The following is a 23,416-nucleotide window of genomic DNA, read 5'->3' on the forward strand; positions in this document are numbered from 1 at the left end:
TAAGCCATCACATGGCCAAATTGACGGAAAAATAAAAAAGTTATGGCTCTGGGAAGGAGGGGAGTGAAAAACGAAAACGGAAAAACGGAAAATCCCACGGTCATGAAGGGGTTAATCAAAATGGCGCCTGCGCAGTAGCATCTATCAGAACATCTATTAGCCATAAGAATGAATATGTAAGCAGAGCACCACATGAAGACCCCCACAGGCCACCCCGAAGCACGAGAATATCATTGACTGAAAACTGGAAATACAGATTAAACAACAACCACAAGACGGATTTCATCAACCAAAGTATCATTGTACTCAGTATAACGACACCGACCTGACACTGTCTGTAGTTTATTGAGTACAATCCTGCTGACATGTTTCCCTTTAAGGCTTTTCATCAGTGAGCTAGAGTGTAGAGACCCTACATGGTCATCTTGTATAGACCCATCATGTCCATTCAATATCCAACAAGTACCACTGATTTCAAACCCTAGAACTGCAGCAAGGAATGATCTGTCCCTGTTGTGTGAGTAATGGAAAGTACTGAATTATCTAAAAGTGTGCACACATGAGTTTTTCCTTAGATTTTTCAGAACTCCCTTAATTGTTTTTTTTTATGAAACAGGGATAAAGTACCACTTTTCCTGAGCTCTGGTTGTTTATCCAATGAAGTTGCCACAGACCTTAAAAACATTATAAACACCATATGATTCATGAAAAACTCCTGGAACATACTCGGTAGTATAAGTACAGTGGTTTGTGAAAGTATTCAAGTTCTCCTTAGATGGAGATACTTGTAGGTTAAAATAAGACAAAAAAATCTTGGGAGTCTTAAAAAGTTTAATAGTCCTGCCCTAAATAGGAGAACTAGAAATAATCAGTATCTTATTTTCTTCATGAAGTTCTAATATTGACCATTGAGCCCCGAGAAGAAAAGAGCTGAGTTGTCCGCTCACATTTTCTCTATGTAATAAGATGTAGAACACACAGACGCTAGATTGCCTTATAAACTATGATACCAGCTTAGTTGGATGCCCCCGCACAAGTCACCCTTGTGTTGTTGAAGCCCCTGGAACTAATGCTTTTTGGTGATCTTTTGTAGCTTCGATGAAAGTGACGTCTACGACATAAAATGAGCCATGGCTGGTGAGCTGCAGTCTCAGACTGTGCCATGACTGACGGTCCCTGGGGACAGAATCACTCAGTCTTGTAGAATGGGGTGACATTTAGGAAAGAAACGCAGAGGAAAATGTCATGCTTAAAAAATTAGGTTGAAACATGCTGGCTTCTGATTTATTTTTATTATAGGCAGGGTTGGAATAGTGATGGATTATCAGACTTGAAAATGTGTGGTGAATTTTTCACATTTTGCTTTAATCAGAATAATCTAATTTTCCGTAGTATTGAGTATGTGGAAGCCAAGGCTAGTGAGGCCAGATGGATGCTTTTTACTTATAAATCTCAGCAATAACCTAATGAAGCCAGCAGGAATGTATCAGATTTACCCCACACGCTCTTTTATTAAAATTATTTGCAAGTGGACAAAGGGGAACAGAAATATGGCAGTTTATGCAAAAGAATAAACATTTGTCTTGTCTAACCTAGTATACTAAATCAAGATAATTAAGTTGTGGCGGCATAAGTATACCCAGCAGACTCCACAGAAAAGTCTGCCTTTATTCTCCCAGCCTTCATGTATATGGGAATCTAATATGCAGATGGATGGTAGCTAGATGATAGGCGGAAAGAAAGATAGTGTAGATACCTTCTCAATTGCTATATTTCCTCTTATAAAATAAGAACTACAATACTCACCTCTGCTACGGGCGCCGTTACAGCTCTCCCAGGGCTTGTGTGACATTATTTTACGAGAGCCCTGCAGCCAATCAGAAGTCACTTCAACCTCACTTCCTTCGGGAAAAAAATGACACCCGGAACAAGTGAGAGCTGTTGTTCTCTAACTTCCTCCATATGTAAACCTGAAAGAAATGAAGTAATATATAAATCAATATTCATGCAAAGTGTAGGAGCATGTTCACACTGGCCATTAAACAGTCAAAACCTAAGATAGGTCTTTGTTTCATTGCAGCCATTTGGTAAATTCAAAAAAGTTCATTTTTTCACATTAATGTACACTCTGCACCACATCTTGACTGAAAAAAACAAATGCAGAAATTTTTGCTATTTTATTAAAAAAAAGAAAAACTGAAATATCACATGGTCATAAGCATTCAGACCCTTTGCTCAGTATCGAGTAGAAGCACCCTTTTGAGCTGGTACAGCCATGAGTCATCTTGGGAATGATGCAACAAGTTTTTCACACTTGGACTTGTGTATTCTCTGCCATTCTTCCTTGCAGATCCTCTCCAGTTCCATCAGGATGGATGGTGAACGTTGGTGGACAGCCATTTCCAGGTCTCTCCAGAGATGCTTAATTGGGTTTAGGTCAGGGCTCTGGCTTGGCCAGTCAAGAATGGTCACAGAGTTGTTCTGAAGCCTCTCCTTTGTTATTTTAGCTGTGTGCTTAGGGTCATTGTCTTGTTGGAAGGTGAACCTTCGGTCAAGTCTGAGGTCCAGAGCACTCTGGGAGACGTTTATATCCCGGATATCTCTGTACTTGGCCGCATTCATGTTTCCTTCAATGACACCAGTCATCCTGCCCCTGCAGCTGAAAAACACCCCATAGCATGATGCTGCCACCACCATGTTTCACTGTTGGGATTGTATTCGACAGGTGCCTGGTTTTCTCCACACCTACCTCTTAGAATTATCACCAAAAAGGTCTATCTTCGTCTCATCAGACCAGAGAATCTTATTTCTCATAGTCTGGCAGTCCTTCATGTGTTTTTTAGTATACTCTATGCAGGCTTTCATATGTCTTGCACTGAGGAGAGGCTTCCATTGGGCCACTCTGCCATAAAGGCCCGACTGGTGGAGGACTTCAGTGGTAGTTGACTTTATGGAACTTTCTCCCATCTCCCTACTGCATCTCTGGAGCTCAGCCACAGTGATCTTGGGGTTCTTCTTTATCTCTCTCACCAAGGCTCTTCTACCGCGATTGCTCAGTTAGGCTGGACGGTCAGGTCTAAGAAGACTTCTGGTGGTCCCAAACTTCTTCCATTTAAGGATTATGGAGGCCACTGTGCTCTCAGGAACCTTTAGTACTGCGGAAATTATGTTGTAACCTTGGCCAGATCTGTGCCTTGCCACAATTCTGTCTCTGAGCTCCTTGGTCAGTTCCTTTGATCTCATGATTCTCATTTGGTCTGACATGCACTCTGAGCTGTGAGGTCTTATATAGACAGGTGCCTTTCCACATCAAGTCCTATCAGTTTAATTAAACACAGCTGGACTCCAATGAAGGAGTAGAACAATCTGAAGGAGGATCACAAGGAAATGGACAGCATGTGACTTAAATATGAGTGTCTGAGCAAAGGGTCTGAATACGTATGACCATGTGATATTTCAGTTTTTCTTTTTTAATAAATTTACGTAGATATTGTAGACAGATATAATACATTTGTGAATGCATTACAAATATAGAGATTAATGGATAGATGGAGATTAGATGTTTTCCCCAAAATAGATAACAAACGGAAATATTAGATGGATAGAATACATAGACATTTCAGGTTTTTTTTAAATAGTTAAATACACACAAACAGAAATATTACATTTATATAGATTCATAGTAAATAGAAAAATATTAGATAGATAGATTATAATGGTTATGAATAGTAACACCAAAACTGTATCTCCGCTCATAGTTAGTGGTTGGGTGAAGCCATTTATTGTTAAACTACTGTGGTTTCTCTTTTTAAATCATAATGACAACCCAAAACATCCAAATGACCCTGATCAAAAGTTCACATACCCTGGTGATTTTGGCCTGATAACATGCACAGAAGTTGACACAAATGGCTTGGAATGGCTACTAAAGGTAACATCCTCACCTGTGACCTGTTTGCTTGTAATCAGTGTGTGTGCATAAAAGCTGAGTGAGTTTCTGGAATCCAAACACCCTTGCATCTATCTTCCAGCGACTGATGTTTCTGGATTGTGAGTCATGGGGAAAGTAAAAGAATTGTCAACGGACCTGCGGGAAGAGGTAGTTGAACTATATAAAACAAGAAAGGGATGCAAAACGATATCCAAGGAATTGATAATGCCAGTCACCAGCACTCAAGCTGCGATTAACAAATGGAAAATCAAGGGCTCTGTAAAAACAAAATCACGGTCAGGTAGACCAACAAAAATGTTGACGATAACTGCCGGGTAAATTGTTTGGGATGCAAAGAAAAATCCACAAATAACATCAGCTGAAATACAGGACTCCCCGAAAACTAGCGGTGTGGCTGTTTCAAGATGCACAATAAGGAGGCTCTTGAAGAAAAATGGGCTGCATGGTCGAGTTGCCAGAAGAAAGCCATTACTGTGCAAGTGCCACGAAGCATCTCGCCTACAATATGCAAAACAGCAAGGAGACAAGCCTCAAAACTTCTGGAACAAGGTAATTTGAAGTGATGAGACCAAAATTGAACTTTTTGGCCACAACCATAAACGTTACATTTGGAGAGAGGTCAACAAGGCTGGTGATGAAAGGAACACCATTCTTACTGTAAAGCATGGAGGTGGATCGCTGATGATTTAAGGATGTGTGAGCTACAAAGGCACAGGAAACTTGGTCAAAATTGAAGGAAAGATGAATGCAGCACGTTATCAGCAAATACTGGAGGCAAATTTGCACTCATCAGCCCAGAAGCAGCGCATGGGATGTACTTGGATTTTCCAACATGACAACGATCCAAAACACAAGGCCAAGTCGACCTGCCACTGGCTACAGCAGAATAAAGTGAAGGTTCTGGAGTGCTCATCTCTGTCTCTTGACCTCAATATCGTTTAGCCACTCTGGGGAGATCTCAAGCACGCAGTTCATGCTAGACAGCCCAGGAATTTACAGGAACTGGAGGCTTTTTGCTAAGAAGAGTGGGCAGCTTTACCATCTGAGAAAATAAAGAACTTCATCCACAACTAACACAAAAGACTTCAAGCTGTCATTGCTGTTAGAGGGGGCAATACACGGTATTAAGAAATGGGGTATGTGAACTTTTCATCAGGGTCAATTGGATGTTTTGGGTTGTCATTATGATTTAAAAAGAGAAAACATAGTAGTACTGTAGTAGTTTGACAATAAATGGCTTCACCCAACCACTAACCATGAGTGGAGAAAAAGTTTTGATCTTATCATTCATATTATCTGAAAAAAGGCCAAGAAAGCAAAAAGTCTGCTGGGGTATGTAAACGTTTGAGCACAACTGTAGATAGATAAATAGTTGAGTATTTAGGTTCATATTGAATAGAAATACATTAGGAATGTAGAAATAGATATTAGGTTTTTTTAAATGCATACTTTACAGACATAGCTAATGAAAAGATTGTAGACGGATGTAGTATACTCTATTTTCGGTGGGTGTTCATGAGTACGTATGAATATGTATGTGTTTCGGAATGGAAGAGTGGATTTTCTTTTTAATATAAGGCTTTTAAAAAAAATCAGGTGGCAGTGAAGCTGCTGCAAAAGAACTGTGCCGTGATTCCCCTGTGAATCATTTCCTTGTATCTGGGAATCCTTGGCAGAAATTCTTAAGCCGGCCCTAAATGATGTGTTTGTGCTCCACAAGCAGGCATGGAGCTAAGCTGTGTTCCCAGAAGCAAATAGCATCAGTGTTTTATACGTGGATGTATTGCATTTAAGAAGTATAAAGAACAAATAAAACATATATCAAATTGTCACACAATTAATACATACCGATGCTACCAATATATCTTATGTTATATGTAGACTCATTAGATTAGTTCAACACCGATCTTTGTTAACTAATGAAAGTAAATAAGATACCTTTACCTGGTCGAAAAACTATACATGAAAATACTTACCTAGACACCTACAAAATAAGTCACTGGTGGTTTGGAAAAAATAAACAAACATACTCGCCTACCATTTGTCAGAACATGCTTCGAGTTCGGATAGCACTGATTGGCTGCAATGGTCATGCATCCTCCATTAGAAGAGGAAGTGAGGAGACATCACATGATAACTGCAGCCAATTAGTGCCTTCTGACACTTAAGAGGGAGCACAGAGACCAGCAGGGGACTCAGGCGCAGTACAGAGTGTCTGGTAGGACGGTATATGGTTTTTTTTGTTATTATTCTCAAACTACCATGGGCTTACTTTTTAAAAATTAATATGGAGCAACCCTTTTAATCATGTTTATATTATTCACGTTTAAAGGGGTTTTCCAACAAATAAACGTTAATTTTAATCAATAGATCTTGGATTAATATTAATTTCCACAATTGGACATGTTTAAATAAAATGTCCCTGTGCTGAGATAATCCTATAAATGTGCCCCTGCTGTGTACTGTACCATGCAGAGACATGCTCTGATCATACCACAGCTCCTGGGTAGGGGGGAACTATACAGACATATCCGCACAGATTGCAAATAATTATTTGTTTGAAGTAAAACGTTGTTTAAAAACATTCAGTAAAATGCCCTATTTCACAAAAAGAATCAGCTGTGATCCCATGCTGTTATATCAGTATAGTTTTTTGCCTCCTCCCCTGCCCAGGTATGATCAGACCATGTCCCAGCACGGTCAGACACAGCCATCACACAGTACACAGCAGGGGCACATTTATAAGATTATCTCAGCACAGGAACATTTTATTAAACACATCCAATTGTGGAACTTATTACTATTCCAAGATCTATTGATTAAAATTAACTTTGGTTCTTGGGAAAACCCCTTTAAGATTATTTGCCTAGTTTGGGACATTCATTCTATGAAAACTTTATGGATGTTACCAGACTAGAAATACTATCCATAGTGGCATACATACATGGCCGAGTCCCAAAGAGAATAGATAGAAAAAGAGAAAAGATAATGTTTCTTCCCTTTTCTATACCAGTATATGCCATTAATGTCTGAGAAAACCCATAGTGGGGTTTCACTTGCTCTGGTAGGCATTAGGCCTTAGGTATCGTTCACACAGGCAATGCAGTTTTAGTCCAAACACATGCAGTTTTTATTGCTTTCCACAGATTGCATAGCTCCAAAGCAAATCATAAACATAAATCCCTAGTCTTGTCCAGGCACTCACTAAACAAAATAGACCCTGGCTACTCATACACGGCTGAGCCTAGCCCCAGCTCGGTCAAATTGTCAAATTCTCAGCTATTGTCCATAGAAACCAGTGGTACTTGCACTTCTTTGCACACGGTCTGTGCAAATTCTTCTCAGAGAGGGATTCTAGTGTGTCTCTCTTTTCAGCTGCAAGACACATCCAATCTGGTCAGCTTCCCTGAGCTGACTGCTTTAAAGGGAACCTGTCACCTGAATTTGGCGGGACCGGTTTTGGGTCATATGGGCGGGGTTTTCAGGTGTTTGATTCACCCTTTCCTTACCCGCTGGCTGCAATATTGGATTGAAGTTCATTCTTTGTCCTCCGGAGTACACGCCAGGGCAAGGCAATATTGCCTTGCGCAGGCGTGTACTCCGGAGGACAGAGAATGAACTTCAATAATAATAATCTTTATTTTCATATAGCGCTAACATATTCCGCAGCGCTTTACAGTTTGCACACATTATCATCGCTGTCCCCGTTGGGGCTCACAATCTAAATTCCCTATCAGTATGTCTTTGGAATGTGGGAGGAAACCAGAGTACCCGGAGGAAACCCACGCAAACACGGAGAGAACATACAAACTCTTTGCAGATGTTGTCCTGGGTGGGATTAGAACCCAGGACTCCAACGCTGCAAGGCTGCAGTGCTAACCACTGCGCCACCGTGCTGCCCTCCACAATCCAATATTGCGGCCAGCATGCAGCCAGCGGGTAAGGAAAGGGTGAATCAAACACCCGAAAACCCCACCCACATGACCCAAAACTGGTCCCGCTAAATTCAGGTGACAGGTTGCCTTTAAATGAAAACCTAGCCTGTTTATATGCAGAGCCAGCAGGTGCACTAATCAAAGCCTTCGGAGCTAGGATTCAACCCTAGCCTACCTGGCATTGCTACAGCTTTTAAAGGATATTTTCAAAATTTTAGCAGAGACTATGGATTGTTGTAACATGAAGACACAAACATTACATCTTATACATATCCAGTCCCTGTGCACTGGATGTAATTTCCAGTCCTAGGGAACACCTAGGTACTACCACTTAATTAATGGTGGCACTGCAGTAGAGGGATGTTCAAGTGGTAACACTTATTTGCATCTTAACGATCCCCAGTCATAGTCAAAATTTTGAAGTGACCCAGTAAACCACTTTAGACCTGAAATGGCCAGATTTATAGTAGCAGTCACTTTTAGGTATCAAAGTTCATCAAAGAGTGATATAAATATATTATACACTGCAATCAGTAGATTTCTATTAGTTGCGCAAATAAATGTTCACTATATGGCCTTCAAATACAGTGGTGTGCAAAAGTTTTAGGCAGGTGTGGAAAAAATGCTGCAAAATAAGAATACTTTAAAAAATAAACGTTAATAGTTTATTTTTATGAGTTAAAATGTGAATGAGCAGAAGAGAAATCTAAATCAAATCAATATTTGGTGAGACCACCCTTTGCCTTTGACACAGCATCAATTGATACCTCAGTTGTGGACTTCACAAGCCTCTCACCTTTTCTTTGTCTGCCGGATAAAACCCTATTACCACTTGTTGTCTGTGATTTTACCTATCAGTTCAGAACTGACATCGACTAGTTGGACCCAGCTACACCCATCTACCGTTCAGAGAAGAGTGGACACAAGGGGTCTCATGGATGAAATGCGGCCAAAAAACCTTACTTGCGACATGGAAGCAAGAACATGTGAATCAATTAGGCTACTTTCACACTAGCGTTAACTGCATTACGTCTCAAAACGTCTTTTTTCAGAAAAAAACGCATCCAGCAAAAGTTTTTGCTGGATGCGTTTTTTCCCCATAGACTTGTATTGGCGACGTATTGCGACGGATTGGCATACGTCGTGTCCGTTTTACGACGGATGCGTCGAAATTTGGCCACACGTCGTCGGCAAAAAACGTTGCTTGTAACGTTTTTTGTCTCCGTCTAAAAAACGTGTCGCGACGCATCCTGCGGCATACGTCGTTGGCTACAATGGAAGCCTATGAGCGACGGATGCGTCGGGACACGTCGTACGACGCAATGCAGCGCTGCAATACGTTCTTTTACACTGAGCATGCTCAGAAGCTGGATTTTGTTGCCAATTGGCCAGACACCCCCAAATCTATATAAACCTGGCCTGGGCCTTCAACCCCACATATGCCAGCAAGACCCAGAGAGAAGACTGCCAGCCACAAGACCCCAGCCAGCCACGTATTTAAGTGCCACGTATTTAAGTGCCACGTATTTAAGTGCCACGTATTTAAGTGCCACGTACTATAAATACTATAACTACGTGGTTATACGTGGCACTTAAATACGTGGCACTTAAATACGTGGCACTTAAATACGTGGCACTTAAATACGTGGCACTGAAATACGTGGCACTGAAATACGTGGCACTATGACTGTCAGAAAATGTTCATTAAACGGTTAGGGGTGAGGTTAGGGGTAGGGTTAGGGTTTGGATCCCTTTATCATCATCCGTAGTTCATTAATCGGATGTATCCAGAGTCGCCTCCGTCTCCGTTGCTGCAGAAGCATCCTCCGTTTTTCCGCTGCCGCCTCCTTCTCCCGCACTATGATATCCAGGCGATTTGTCTCAAAGATAATGTCGGTAACCAAACTAGCAATGCTCACAAGAACACCTTCCATCGCTGCCACAAAACTAAAACCCTCAAAGATGGGCTGTAAAAACAGTAACTATATAGTTTTCCATATTTTCCAGTAGCCAATCAAATTTGGGAGCCTCCCATTTTAAAAACGGATCAGTCGTAAAAACGGATGCAACGGATGGTAAAAACGTATGCAACGTATGCAACGCATCCAGTATTTTCGACGGAAACGTTTAACGGATTTGCGACGGATCCGTCGAAATGCTGTATGCGTTGCATACGTTTTTCACTTTTTTGACGCATCCGTTTTTTCGGCAAAAAAACGGATTTGCGACGTAATGCAGTTAACGCTAGTGTGAAAGTAGCCTAATACACGAAAACATATGAACTGGGATGCAGAAAAATGGCAGCAGGTGCTGTGGACTGCAGAGGAGTCGAAATGTGAAATATTTGGCGGTAACAGAAGGCAGTTTATTTTCTAAAGAACTGTTAAGTGGTACAATATTGAGTGTCTGCACACCACAGTCAAGCATGGGGAAAGTTCCTTACAAATTTGGGGTTGCACTTCATCAAAAACAGTTGTGGATTTGTGAAGATTAGTGGTGTCCTTACTGCTAAGAAATACTGGCAGATAGTCATCCATCATGCACTCCTATCAGGGAGTATTTTATTGGCTCCAAATGTATTTTGCGGCAAGTCAATAATCCCAAACATATCGGCAATGTCATTAAGAACTATCTTCAGCATAAAGAATTGATGTAAGTGATGATATGACCCAATAGAGACACAATCTCAACACCATCAAGTTTGTCTATGATTACATGAAGAGATAGAACAATTTTCACAACCTTACATCCAGAGAAGATCTGTGGTTATTTTTCCTAGTTGTTTGGAAAAAACTTCCCTGCCGAATTTCTTCAAAAACTGTTGCAAGTGTACCGAGAAGAATGTGATTTTGAAAGCAAAGGATGGTCACACCAAATCTGTTTTGGATTTATATTTCTCTTTTGTTCATTCAATTTGCATTTTGTTAATTGTTAAAGAGAATCTGTCACCCCAAAATTCGCCTATAAGCTAAGGCCACCAGCATCAGGGGCTTATCTACAGCATTCTGTAATGCTGTAGATAAGCCCCCAATGTATCCTGAAAGATAAGAAAAACAAGTTATATTATACTCACCCAGGGACGGTCCCGGTCCGGTCCAATGGGCATCGCGGTCTGGGTCCAGCACCTCCCATCTTCATACGATGACGTCCTCTTCTTTGCTTCCTGCCGCGGCTCCTGCACAGGTGTACCTTATCTGCCCTGTTGAGGGCAGAGCATAGTACTGCAGTTCGCAGGCGCCGGGCCTCTCTGACCTTTCCTAGCACCTGCGCACTCCAGTACTTTGCTCTGCCCTCATCAGGGAGCCACGGCAGGAAGCAAAGAAGAGGACGTCATCGTATGAAGATGGGAGACGCTGGACCCAGACCGCGATGCCCATCGGACCAGACCGCAGCGGGACCGCCCCTGGGTGAGTATAATATAACCTGTTTTTCTTATCTTTCAGGTTACATCGGGGGCTTATCTACAGCATTACAGAATGCTGTAGATAAGCCCCTGATGCCGGTGGCCTTAGCTTATAGGCGAATTTTTGGGGTGACAGATTCCATTTAATAGTTTCTTTTTAACTCTTCTATTTTTGAAAGCATTCTTACTTTGCAGCATTTTTTCCACACCTGCCTATTGCTCAGTATTGTATATCTCAATTATCTAAACGTTTCTACTGATGTGGGCATGATATAACTGGTTTTCACAAACTAAGAATCACTTTGACATGGTGTTTAAGCCCAGTAGCCAGTATCTAAAGTGTCTTCATCTCTCTTGCAGCAGTCAGAAATGACAGAAACAAGAAGAAGAAAGAACCCTCGAAACACGATTGTATAGAGAACTATGAGATGACAGCCGAGCTCGATGACCTGACAGAGAAAATCAAAAAAGCGCATCAAGAAACCTTCCCCTCCCTATGTCAGTTGGGAAAATACACTACGGTAAGTTTTACCTGCTAATGATTTGGAAGCGCTGCACTCCAGACACCGATCTCACATGTAGGATTACATTTTCTTTTCATCTTCTGCTAGTCATGATTTATGAATGTGATGGTAGGACTCCCGTTACATGTTCTCTAGGAAGAAGATGAAGAAGATTTGGTCCAGAGTTTCCTCTCCTTTATGCTCTGCATATTCTCTGCACAAATTTGCGCTCATTATTTGCTCTATCATGTTCATTCAATCTCTGCTACTATTAACACTAGGACACAAGGGCATTGTTAGTGGCTGAGCTTCAGTAGGGCATCCTTCATCTTTTTCACTGAAACACAAGACCAAGGCATTTTGCGTAACGTAAAGGCAACATCTGGGGTGGTACTGACAGGTCCTCTAGGCATGTGCCCAGTGGAGCCAAGTTTACAAGAATGTGTATACGTTGTTTTTTTTGTGATCTTAAAGAGTTACCTGTGGGAATAAACCCATGTATGTGATCGACTTCTCCTCATCTCGCCATGCTTAACATGTCATTCTGCACAAGGAGAAACGATACTTCTTGGATCCCGATCAGATGCCTCTCACACAGCCAAACCAGATCTCACACTTTGCGCTGATGAGGGTCAGTACCCCGAAACAGTGTCTGCAAACTGAGATTCTGGTTTGGCTTTTATCCTAAGTCATGTGACAAGGCTCGTTAAAGGGTCTTTTAGGATTGCTACTTCCAATAGGTGGCACTAGAGTTCTAGTCCTCTTCCTCTCTGAAGAGACTATTTGCATCTTTTTTCATTAGAAACCCAAGCTCCTTTTACTACCAATGTGAAAATTTAGGACATAATTATTACAATTTTAAATTAGTATGTTAAAGAACAAAATAAGCTATACCTGTGTGAATGTATATGTAATGTAGTGTAGGTGAATTAATGTATTCACCAACCATCGTCTTCTCCGCTGTCCAGTGCCACTGCAGTCCTTTTCTGAGACACTACACTGAAGTTTTGACTGTTCAGATCAAAATAGAGTTTGTATCAGCATGGAGTCACTTTTATAATGTTTGTCTATGGAGTGTCAGAACTAATAGCTATTTCCGCCGGCTCACACATAAACCACAGTGTGAGCCAGCAAATCAGAGCAGTCGTCAAATGATCCAGAAGAAGACTGGAGCGGTGCTGTAAATCGGAAAAGACAGCGATCAAAGAGAATATTAATATTCTGACACTACATTATATAAAGTCAAGGCCGAAAGTGTTGGCACCCTTGAAATTATTCCAGAAAATGAAGTATTTCTCCCAGAAAATTATTGCAATTGCACATTTTGTTATATACATTTTTATTTCCTTTGTGTTTATAGGAACAACACACAAAAGGCAAACTGGACATAATTTCACACAAATTGCCAAAAATAAGCTGGACAAAATTGTTGGCACCTTTCCAAAATTTTGGATAAAGTAGTTAACGGCTTTGTTTCAAGCATGTGATGCTCGTTCAAACCCACCTGTGGCAAGTAGCAGGTGTGGGCAATATGAAAATCACATCTGAAACCAGATAAAAAAGGGAGAAGTTGGCTCAATCTTTGCACTGTGTGTCTGTGTCTGTCACACTAGGCATGGAGAACAGAAAAAAGAGAACTGTCTGAGGACTTGATAACCAAAATTGGTGAAATATATCAACAATCTCAAGATTACAAGTCCATCTCCATAAATTTTGATGTTCCTTTGTCCACGGTGCACAACATAATCAAGAAGTTTACAATCCATAGCACTGTAGCAAATCTCCCTGGATGTGGACGGCAGAGAAAAATTGCAATGCAGGATAGTCCGAATAGTGGATAAACAGCTCCAATCAAGTTCCAAAGAAATTCAAGCTGTCCTGCAGGTTAACTGCGCATCAGTGTCAGCGCGAATTATTTGTCGACATTTAAATGAAATGCTATGTCAGGATACCCAGGAAGACCCCACTGCTCACAGAGAGAAATAAAAAAGCTAGACTGCAGTTTGTCAAAATGTACTTGAGTAAGCCAAAATCTGTCTGTGAAAGTGTCTTGTGAACAGATGAGACCAAGATAGAGCTTTTTGGTAAAGTACATCATTCTACTATTTACAGAAAACGGAATAAGGCCTGCAAAAAAAAGAGAACCGTACCTGCAATGAAATATGGTGGGGGTTCAAAGATATTTTGGGGTTGTTTTGCTGCCTACGGTACTGGGTGCTTTGACTGTGTAAGGCATCATCAAATCTGAAGGTTACCAAAGAATTTGGGGTCACAATGTAGTTCTCAGTGTCTGGGTGTGTGCCCTAGAACATGGGTCTTTCAGCCACACAATGACCCCAAACATATTTCAAGAAGCACCTAGAAATGGATGGAAACAAAGCGCTGGAGAGTTCTGAAGTGTTAGCAATGAGTCCGGATCTAAATCCCATTGAACATCTGTGGAGAGATCTTAAAATTGCTATTGGGAGAAGGTGCCTTCAAATATGAGAGACCTGGAACAGTTTGCAAAAGTAGAGTGGTCGTTTCAAAATTCCAGTTGAGAGATGTAAGCAGCTTGTTGATGGTTATAGGAAGAGATTGATTGCAGTTATTTATTCCAAAGGGTGTGCAGCCAAATTTTAAGTCACGAGTGCCAACAATTTTGTCTGCACCATTTTTGGGGTTTTGTGTGAAATGATGTCCAATTTGCCTTTTTTCTCTGTTTTTTTTGTGTTGTTCCAATACACACAAAGGAAATAATCATGTGTATAACAAAGCACGTGTAACTGCAATAATTTTCTGGTAGAAATATTTCATTTTCTGGAACAATTTCAAGGGTGAAAACACTTTTGGCCATGACCATATACATTCACACTATTTTAGCCCATAACAATTTCAATAAAAGTTATTCTTTAGAGGAAACCTGTCACATCCCCAAAAAATATCTTGATGCCTTTAGATGTACCTGTATGTCAAAAGTCGTGTCCAAGCCTTTGATGCTAGCTCGCATTAACCTGCAGATATAGGGTTTATCTTTGGGGACATGACAGGTTCCATTTAAAGGGAACCTGTCACCCCGTTTTTTCAATATGAGGTAAAAATAGTGTTCAATAGGGCCTGAGCTGTACAATAGTGCCTTTATTATCCCCTGTTTCCCCACCTTTGCTGCCAAAATACCTTAGTAAAGTTGCCGTTTTCGGCTGTCAATCTCGCAGGTCTGGTCAAATGGGCGTGGTGAAATCGCTGTTTCTCCCCCACCTCTTGCTTTTCTTCCCGGCATTGGCGTAGTGGTTCGCGCATGCGCAACTGCCGAATGCACTGCGCAGCGGCAGACAAAGAGCGCGATCTGCGCTATTCACAGGCTTTTCTGTGGCGGCGGCCATCTTCCTGAGGCCGCGCGTGCGTAGATGGAGTGCTCTGCTTCCCGGGGCTTCAGGAAAATGGCCGCGGGATGCCGCGCGTGCGCAGATGGAGATCGAGATGACCATTTTCCTGAAGCCGAGTTCGCATCTCGGCTTCAGGAAAATGGCCGTCGCGATCTCCATTTCCTGAAGCCCCGGGAAAGAGAGCACTCCATCTGCGCCGCCACGGAAAAGCCGGTGAATAGCGCAGATCGCGCTCTTTGTCTGCCGCTGCGTAGTGCATTCGGCAGTTGCGCATGCGCGAGCCACTACGCCAATACCGGGAAGAAAAGCAAGAGGTGGGGGAGAAACAGCGATTTCACCACGCCCATTTGACCAGACCTGCGAGATTGACAACCGAAAACGGCAACTTTACTATGGTATTTTGGCAGCGAAGGTGGGGAATCAGGGGATAATAAAGGCACTATTGTACATTACAGCTCAGGCCCTATTGAACACTATTTTTACCTCATATTGAAAAAACGGGGTGACAGGTTCCCTTTAAAGGGCTCAGGCTGATAATTCACTCTGAGGCTTATACCTGTGGCTGAAACCATGCCCATATGCGGTATCTGGTATTACCATATTTTTATTGACAAAACTGGTTGACCATTAACAATCACGTTAAGTTAAGTGGAATAAACCCAGCTGCATTTTCTGAAAAATGTGCATCGAATCATCAAAATTCTTACAGAAACTCAGACACCACTCATGGACATGGCTTCGGGTGCAATCGGCTACTGCGGAGTGGTGCCTGGGCTGCAAAAAATTAAAAAGGTGGTGTATATATACTGTAAATTTTAGAATTTTTTTATACAGTCGGCCTTGATGAGACAAACAACAATTGGTTCTTTCCCAATACGTAAGGATCTATTGTATTCCTGGGAACGGGCACTTTGTGCTTGAATGACTGTGTGTGTGTAAGCCGTGATTGTGTTTGGCACTAGCACACAAGCGCACGTAGAATGACCTCCATCAGGAAACACAACACCATTCCAGCTCAAGCACTGAGCAATAGATGTTGAAGATAGAGTTTGCCATTCTCATTTTGCAAGCTATAATACTCTCAGGATTGTGCTCTGATACGTAAGCATGAGGTGTAATCAAGAATTTAAAAGCCTAAATTATTCAAGTCAAATGCTAGTGAAATGCCAGCACTGTGCTTGAGTTCCACTTCTTGCAATAAGGAACATTATTTTGCAAGGGTAATAATTTATTTAAATAGGAAAAAAGGTGTCCTTTGAAGGTGCGCAGACAGTCTACAGACTTTAAATGAAGATACGGATGAGCTTGTGTAATGTAGACAATGACCGATCTCCAAGACTTTCATTTATCATTGATAGCAGAGATTATTATATTTTCAAAGGAAGTACATATCCCTGTGATTGTTAATTCTTAGGAAGCCATGAAAATTCAAAGATGTGACTGTGACAAAAACTGCTGAGACCAGAGAAACTTGCACTATGTGCCTTCCCAATTGCCGCTGCTTATTCTTCCTTTTAGTCAAAACAATCGGGGTAGGCATGCTGTTAAATAACAGGAATTAATGCTGGGGACAAACTTGTTCTTTTTTTCTTTCTTGGAATCAAGACATTCTGTTTGTTACAGTGATGATCTGATAAACCCTGAATGCCAGGAACATCCAAATACATTCCCAAATACATTCCCAAATCAAATGCATTTTCAGGCTTTAACCTGCAGAATGAGGTTGACAAGTTTGCAAATACACAAAAAAGGATGTCTTAAATGGTCACAACTTGTTTTAATTTGATAAAATATGTTAAAGAGCCAAACTGCAAATCACTTCATTTATAAACTCATTTGTCTTAACCTGAAAAATCACTTCCATGTGCCAGCCACTAGGTGTCTCTCCCTTTTGGTGTCCACTGCCTGTTGTCAAGTGTAATCTGTCTCCAGCGGCAGAGAAGCCGAAAGGAATTGCATTATGTGGAGGCAATTCTTTGTCTTAGCTGCTGCTCTTCTTTATATCAAAATGTATATGGATGCAACAGAGAGACAGGTATTCAGTTCATGGCAGGTAAGCCATTGGCTAATAGAAGGAACAATGGATGCTGAGAATTAAAAGGAAATTAAGTTCTAGCTCCTATTATGCTGGAAGAATTCTGATGAAAAAGAAACCACCCACTTAACAAAAGCAGATAGCTAGTTATAGGGCATGAAGATGATAGTTTATTAGTTTTAAAGTTGAAAGAATACACAAGTGCATTGAGTTCAATCTATAACCTAACATGCTGATCCAAAGGAAGTAAAAAACTCCATGAGGCAGATTCTAATTGCCCCATAATAAAGGAAGAAATCCTTCCCTTCTGCCTATCAAATTAGTCTGACGGGAGCGATTCCTCATAACGGTATGTTGAGGTTGGATCATGAGGTTATTCTAATTGAGATACTCCAGGTATTGTTAGAAAACCCTCAAGGATTTGCCAACAGTAAAGGTTAAGCTTACACACCTATAATCTCCAGGCTCCTTTTTGATTACTGACACCACATTTTCTATGTGCCAGTCCAGTTGTACAGACCCTGTTAGTATGGAAATGTTGAATGAGAACTCTTTAGAGGACATTCGTAAATCCAAACTTGATTCTCCTTGTGGGAAGGGAACCTGAATATTACAGCACATTAGCTATACGACTGAGATTGCGGACTAATTAGTGGGAGGATAGGAGTAGGAGTCTGCGCTGCTGATGTAATTCAAGAATCCAGAAGACGTTGTACAGGATTGACCATGCTGTTTATTCTCAATGCGTTTTGGAGTTGGAAGAACTTTTTCATGAAGAGATCCACAATATTAAACTCTTCTGATGAAGAAGTTGGTCCAACTTTGAAACGCAATAAGAATAAACATCATGGTCATTCATGTAGAACATCTTCTTAGTTCTTGAATAACATCAGCAGATCAAACTACTACTCCTATCCTCCCACTACTTGCTCTATACGATGGGATCTCCCGACCTAAGGGTACCGCAGCAGCTGTCAATCCTTTGTTGTATGTTTAACAGCCCCAAACCCTATTTTGCCTGATGTTACCTTGGTTTTTCTTGTGATGGTGGACTGTTGTACTACTTTGGAATTGGGAGGATGCATTTTTGTGATGTCAGCAATTACAACCTTTTTGTCTCCATTGACTTCATGTGCCTCTACCCTGGGACTCACAGGTTTCAAATTCACTGAGCGATCCGTGAACTGGACACTTTCAGGAAATTTGTTTTGCTCTCACACTGGGAGTCTTCTGAGATGGCGGTTTTCAGGTTCATTGGACTTGAGAGCTGTAGTTATGGTGGGGCTTTCTCCACCTGCATTCCAGCTTGTGTGGCAGTGCCAGGAATAGATTTCATTGGGGATCCAAGCTTCACATTTGATTCTGTGGCTTCCTATCCCCTTTTGATGTTTCTGAGCACAGGTTTTTTCCTTTTAGTTTACATGTTCCCGGTGGGTTGAGATTGATTGGGCTGAGCAGTTCCAAGGGAGAGTTCATCTTTCCATTTTCTTTCATGGTGAACTTCTTTGCTGACTCTTTCAAGATGTCTTTCATCTTTTCCTGGAGTCATGGCTATTTTTTCATTGGGAATTTCTTCTGGAAGATGAGTTGAAGGAAGTTCCATTTCTCTTTATATTAAATTTTACCACACGAACCCTCAGTTTCCTCATGGAAGTGACTGTTGCACTGACTGCCCTCTGGGAAGTTAATCACAAATTGCAAACTGTTCCGTATTAGATTGAATGTGCAACAAACACAATTTTAACTTGTTGTGGGGAATCGGGGCAACAAGCCCATGCTTATCTAAAGATTTGGTGTGAAACTAATGTACATTTTATTGTCATGAAAGATAAAAATAGAGTGTGGAAAGCTGATGTCCATGTTGAGAAATTCCTGTTCAGTCTGTGGTTTCCCACACTCCAGCTGCCCATGTGGGGACCTGCAATTTGGATCTTGTTCAGATTTGGACAATATTGTCCATTGTGAATAACTAGTTAGATCTTAATGGTCAGGAAAAGAGTGTGAAAAAGAGTGTTTTTCATGTAAGAAAATTATTTTTCAATGTTTTTTCCCTAAAGTCAATCGACTCTCATATGTTCCTGTTATAGGAACCACTATTTCACTCCCATGTGTACAAGTTATTGCTGTGGACATCACAAGGACAACACTTGCTTTCTGGGATCCCCATGGCATGTTAGGGGTTAGCCGTAATATACAATATATAAAATGAGTGATAAAGCAGCATAGTTTACCTTGGTAACAAAATTTCAATTTAACCATTTCCCATCCTTAAAGAGGTTGCCCACCACTTTAACATTGAGGGTCTGTCGTTAGGATAGGTCATCAATGTCAGATTGGTGGTGGTGTGACTCCCGGCACCCCCTGATGATCAGTTGTTTTTCGTGTCGGTGGCGACTACAACTGACCAGTTACGGAACTGTACAGCGCAGCTCCATTTACTGTATAGGGGTACTGCACATCTGCCCCCTACTGATCTCGCCAAGGCCATTATACTGTAGATGGAGCTGCGCTGTACAGCTCCGTTACTGGTCCGTTCCATCCGCCAACACCGAGATCCGCTGATCGGCAAGGATGCCGGGTGTCGCCTCCCCACCAATCAGACAATGATGACCTATACTATTACTTAGTGTTGCCCAATCACTCAAATTGTTCCTCTGAAAATATTCTAACTATTGGTGTTCGAAAAGTGTATGTCTTTTGGAGACTACTAATTAATGGCTGATTTATTTATAGGCTTCCTATAATTAAATATATACTTACTCTATAATTTAAAGGGATTCTGTCACCAGGTTAGAGTTTTATTAACAAGAGATTATCACTACAGGATAAGCTACCCTCATGCTTCCTGCATCCATCCACGCCCCCACCACTGATTAGCATCATTCTACAAATATACAATGTACACAAAAAGCTGCTAATGAGTTGTGTTAGCGGGGTTATAGAGGGCTAAAAGGGAACCTGTCACCCCCAAAATTGAAGGTGAGCTAAAACCCACCAGCATCAGGGGCTTATCTACAGCATTCTGTAATGCTGTAGATAAGCCCTCGATGTAACCTGAATGATGAGAAAAAGAGGTTAGATTATACACACCTGGGCGGGCGGGCAGTCCCGGTACGATGGGCGTCGCGGTCCGGTCCGGGGCCTCCTATCTTCTTACGATGACGTCCTCTTCTTGTATTTACACTGCGGCTCCGGCGCAGGCGTACTTTGTCTGCCCTGTTGAGGGCAGAGCAAAGTACTGCAGTGCGCAGGTGCCGGGAAGGTCAGAGAGGCCCAGTGCCTGAGCACTGCAGTACTTTGCTCTGCCCTCAACAGAGCAGACAAAGTACACCTGCGCCGGAGCCGCGGCGTGAAGACAAGAAGAGGGTGTCATCGTAAGAAGATGGGAGGCGCCGGACCATGACGCCCATCGTACCGGGACCGTCCCTGGGTGAGAATAATCTAACCTCTTTTTCTCATCTTTCAGGATACATCGGGGGCTCATCTACAGCATTACAGAATACTGTAGATAAGCCCCTGATGCTGGTGGGCATAGCTCACCTTTAATTTTGGGGGTGTCAGGTTCCCTTTAACATTTGAAACTATTCTAAATCTGCAGCAGAGAAAATAGTGATAGTATCACAACTGCTGCACCAAGTAAACTAAGTGAAAGATAGCTGGAATCAGGGTCTCTGTTTGCTGACCAATTCACCAGATTTTTGCCACCTAATCTGAGAGCAGTGTAATGTAGAAACAGTGACCCAGATTCCAACGGTATGTCACTTACTGGGCTGCTTGTGGTAACTTTGATAAAATTCCTTTTTTATTACAGGGAGATTATCACTAGACGACTAGTAAACCTGCTGTCATGAAGTCCTCCATATTCTGTAGCTCTGTATAACCATGTCCTCGTCACTGACTGACCACTTTCTGCCTATGCATAGTGTAGTCAGAGCTGCAGCAGTTAAAACTGTGATTTACTTTTTTTTTTTTTTTCAAAATAACAGCAAGCAACCCAGCAAGTGATACATTGCTGGAATAAGGATCTCTGCCCCTACATCATGCTGCTCTCAGATGGGGTAGAAAAACATGGTGAATAGATTCCCTTAAACTACTTTTGGGCCACCTAGTATATGTACATTCATGCGGTTGACAAATGACCAGCTGGCAGGGGATCATGTAACTGTGGGGGTGGTGAGTCATTTACCAGACACAGCCAGACTCCTCACAAAGAAGATGAAGGTGACATATTACATTGTTTGCATACTGACTGTTGTGTATACAGATTAGGAACCATTGAATGTGCTTTCTTTATTGTACACAGTGATCATGCAGTCACTGGGTCTAGGGAGTCAGCAGGAGATGTTGAGTCTTAGGGTACCGTCTCATAGTGGCACTGTTGTCGCTACGACGGCACGATCCGTGACGTTCCAGCGATATCCATACGATATCGCTGTGTCTGACACGCAGCAGCGATCAGGGACCCCGCTGAGAATCGTACGTCGTAGCAGATCGTTTGGAACTTTATTTCGTCGCTGGATCTCCTGCTGTCATCGCTGCATCGGTGTGTGTGACACCGATCCAGCGATGCGTTCGCTTGTAACCAGGGTAAACATCGGGTTACTAAGCGCAGGGCCGCGCTTAGTAACCTGATGTTTACCCTGGTTACCATCGTAAATGTAAAAAAAAAAAAAACGTACATACTCACATTCCGGTGTCCGTCAGGTCCCTTGCCGTCTGCTTCCCGCACTGACTGACTGCCGGCCAGAAAGTAAAAGCACAGCACAGCGGTGACGTCACCGCTGTGCTCTGCTTTCACTTTACGGCCGGCACTCAGTCAGTGCGGGAAGCGGACGGCAGGGGACCTGACGGACACCGGAATGTGAGTATGTACGGTTTGTTTTTTTTTACATTTACGATGGTAACCAGGGTAAACATCGGGTTACTAACCGCGGCCCTGCGCTTAGTAACCCGATGTTTACCCTGGTTACCCGGGGACTTCGGCATCGCTGGTCGCTGGAGAGCTGTCTGTGTGACAGCTCCCCAGCGACCACACAACGACTTACCAACGATCACGGCCAAGTCGTATCGCTGGTCGTGATCGTTGGTAAATCATTTTGTGTAACGGTACCCTTAGGAGACCCAGTCCCCCTCAAAAGGTCTTAAAAGGGGGCATTTGAACGTGTTATTATTATTGTTATTGCTGTTTTCCTCTGTAACTAGGGCTGGTGCGTTAGTTATACATAGTCATGTATGACTTATTTTTCTTTACATTTTCCTTCAATATCACCCAAAAATAAAAGAATATGAAAATGACACAAAATTGAAGCTCCTCATATCGAGAAAAAAAGGGGCAACAATTGTTTGAATATCTGAACAAGAGATTTTTTTTTTTAGAAAAACCCATGTATGATAGAACCTGAAAATATCACTGTTCTGGAACGGAGGAGGAAAATGGCCCAATTCTCAACTGGTTATAGAGCTTTGCTACATGACTGAGAATGTTTAGCCAAACCAGAGTCTCATAAAGGAAAGACACGTATCTGTAGTGTAAGTGCTTTTGCTCCTCATCAGAGCAGGATACTGTTTGGCTTGTTGAGAGGATTGTGATGTAGGTCCTTGGGGTACTGTGGTGACCACAAGCTGGCATAGGGAAAGCAATAAGTGAGGAACCTATAGGGGGTACAAGAGAGTCAGCTTTCTTCCTACTGGATTTTCTGGAGATCTAATTTGCATAAAGTGGATGTTTTGCATGGAATAAGACCCCAAAATTAATTTATGCAGTTATGTGCAGTGATTATACTCAGACTAAACACGCTTCCATCTGTACTTTTAGAACATTAGAAGGGATTTTCCTCTGTAGGATTTGTGCTTGTGAGTTTATTGTGACATGGCTATCCCATAGTGGCTGTACAATAGTGCACTGTACTGTATTTGCACAATAGAATAAATATTTGTATACAGTGCGTGAAATAAGTATTGAACACGTCACCAATTGTCTGAGTCAGGGGTGCGGAACCTCAGGCCCCAGGGCCATTTACGGCCCTCGATGACCTTTTATCAGGCCCCCGAGCAGATTCTCAGGGACCGCATTCTTGGGCAGGGAGCTGTATTTTCATTGCCACCAGCTCATTAATTTCTTCCTGCTCTGTAGCACACACACGCAGTGTTAACTACTGAACACTGAAGGGCATGCAATGAAAGATTACGTCCTGAAACCAGTGCCAGAGTCAGGATGCACTTT

The 23,416-nt window shown here is 42.0% G+C and overlaps 1 protein-coding gene across 10 annotated transcripts in view; it reads left to right on the forward strand.

Moving 5' to 3' along the window:
- RARB (retinoic acid receptor beta) overlaps positions 1-23,416 on the forward strand; it is a 1,117,211-nt gene that overhangs the window by 1,028,821 nt on the left and 64,974 nt on the right. For all 10 annotated transcript variants that reach the window (XM_077268929.1, XM_077268925.1, XM_077268924.1 and 7 more), the window contains one exon: positions 11,651-11,811. In XM_077268929.1, coding sequence (XP_077125044.1) covers positions 11,651-11,811 — 161 coding nt within the window. The remainder of the gene's footprint in view (positions 1-11,650; positions 11,812-23,416) is intronic.

This window comes from Ranitomeya variabilis, chromosome 6, assembly GCF_051348905.1.
Source record: "Ranitomeya variabilis isolate aRanVar5 chromosome 6, aRanVar5.hap1, whole genome shotgun sequence".
Taxonomy (NCBI): domain Eukaryota; kingdom Metazoa; phylum Chordata; class Amphibia; order Anura; family Dendrobatidae; genus Ranitomeya; species Ranitomeya variabilis.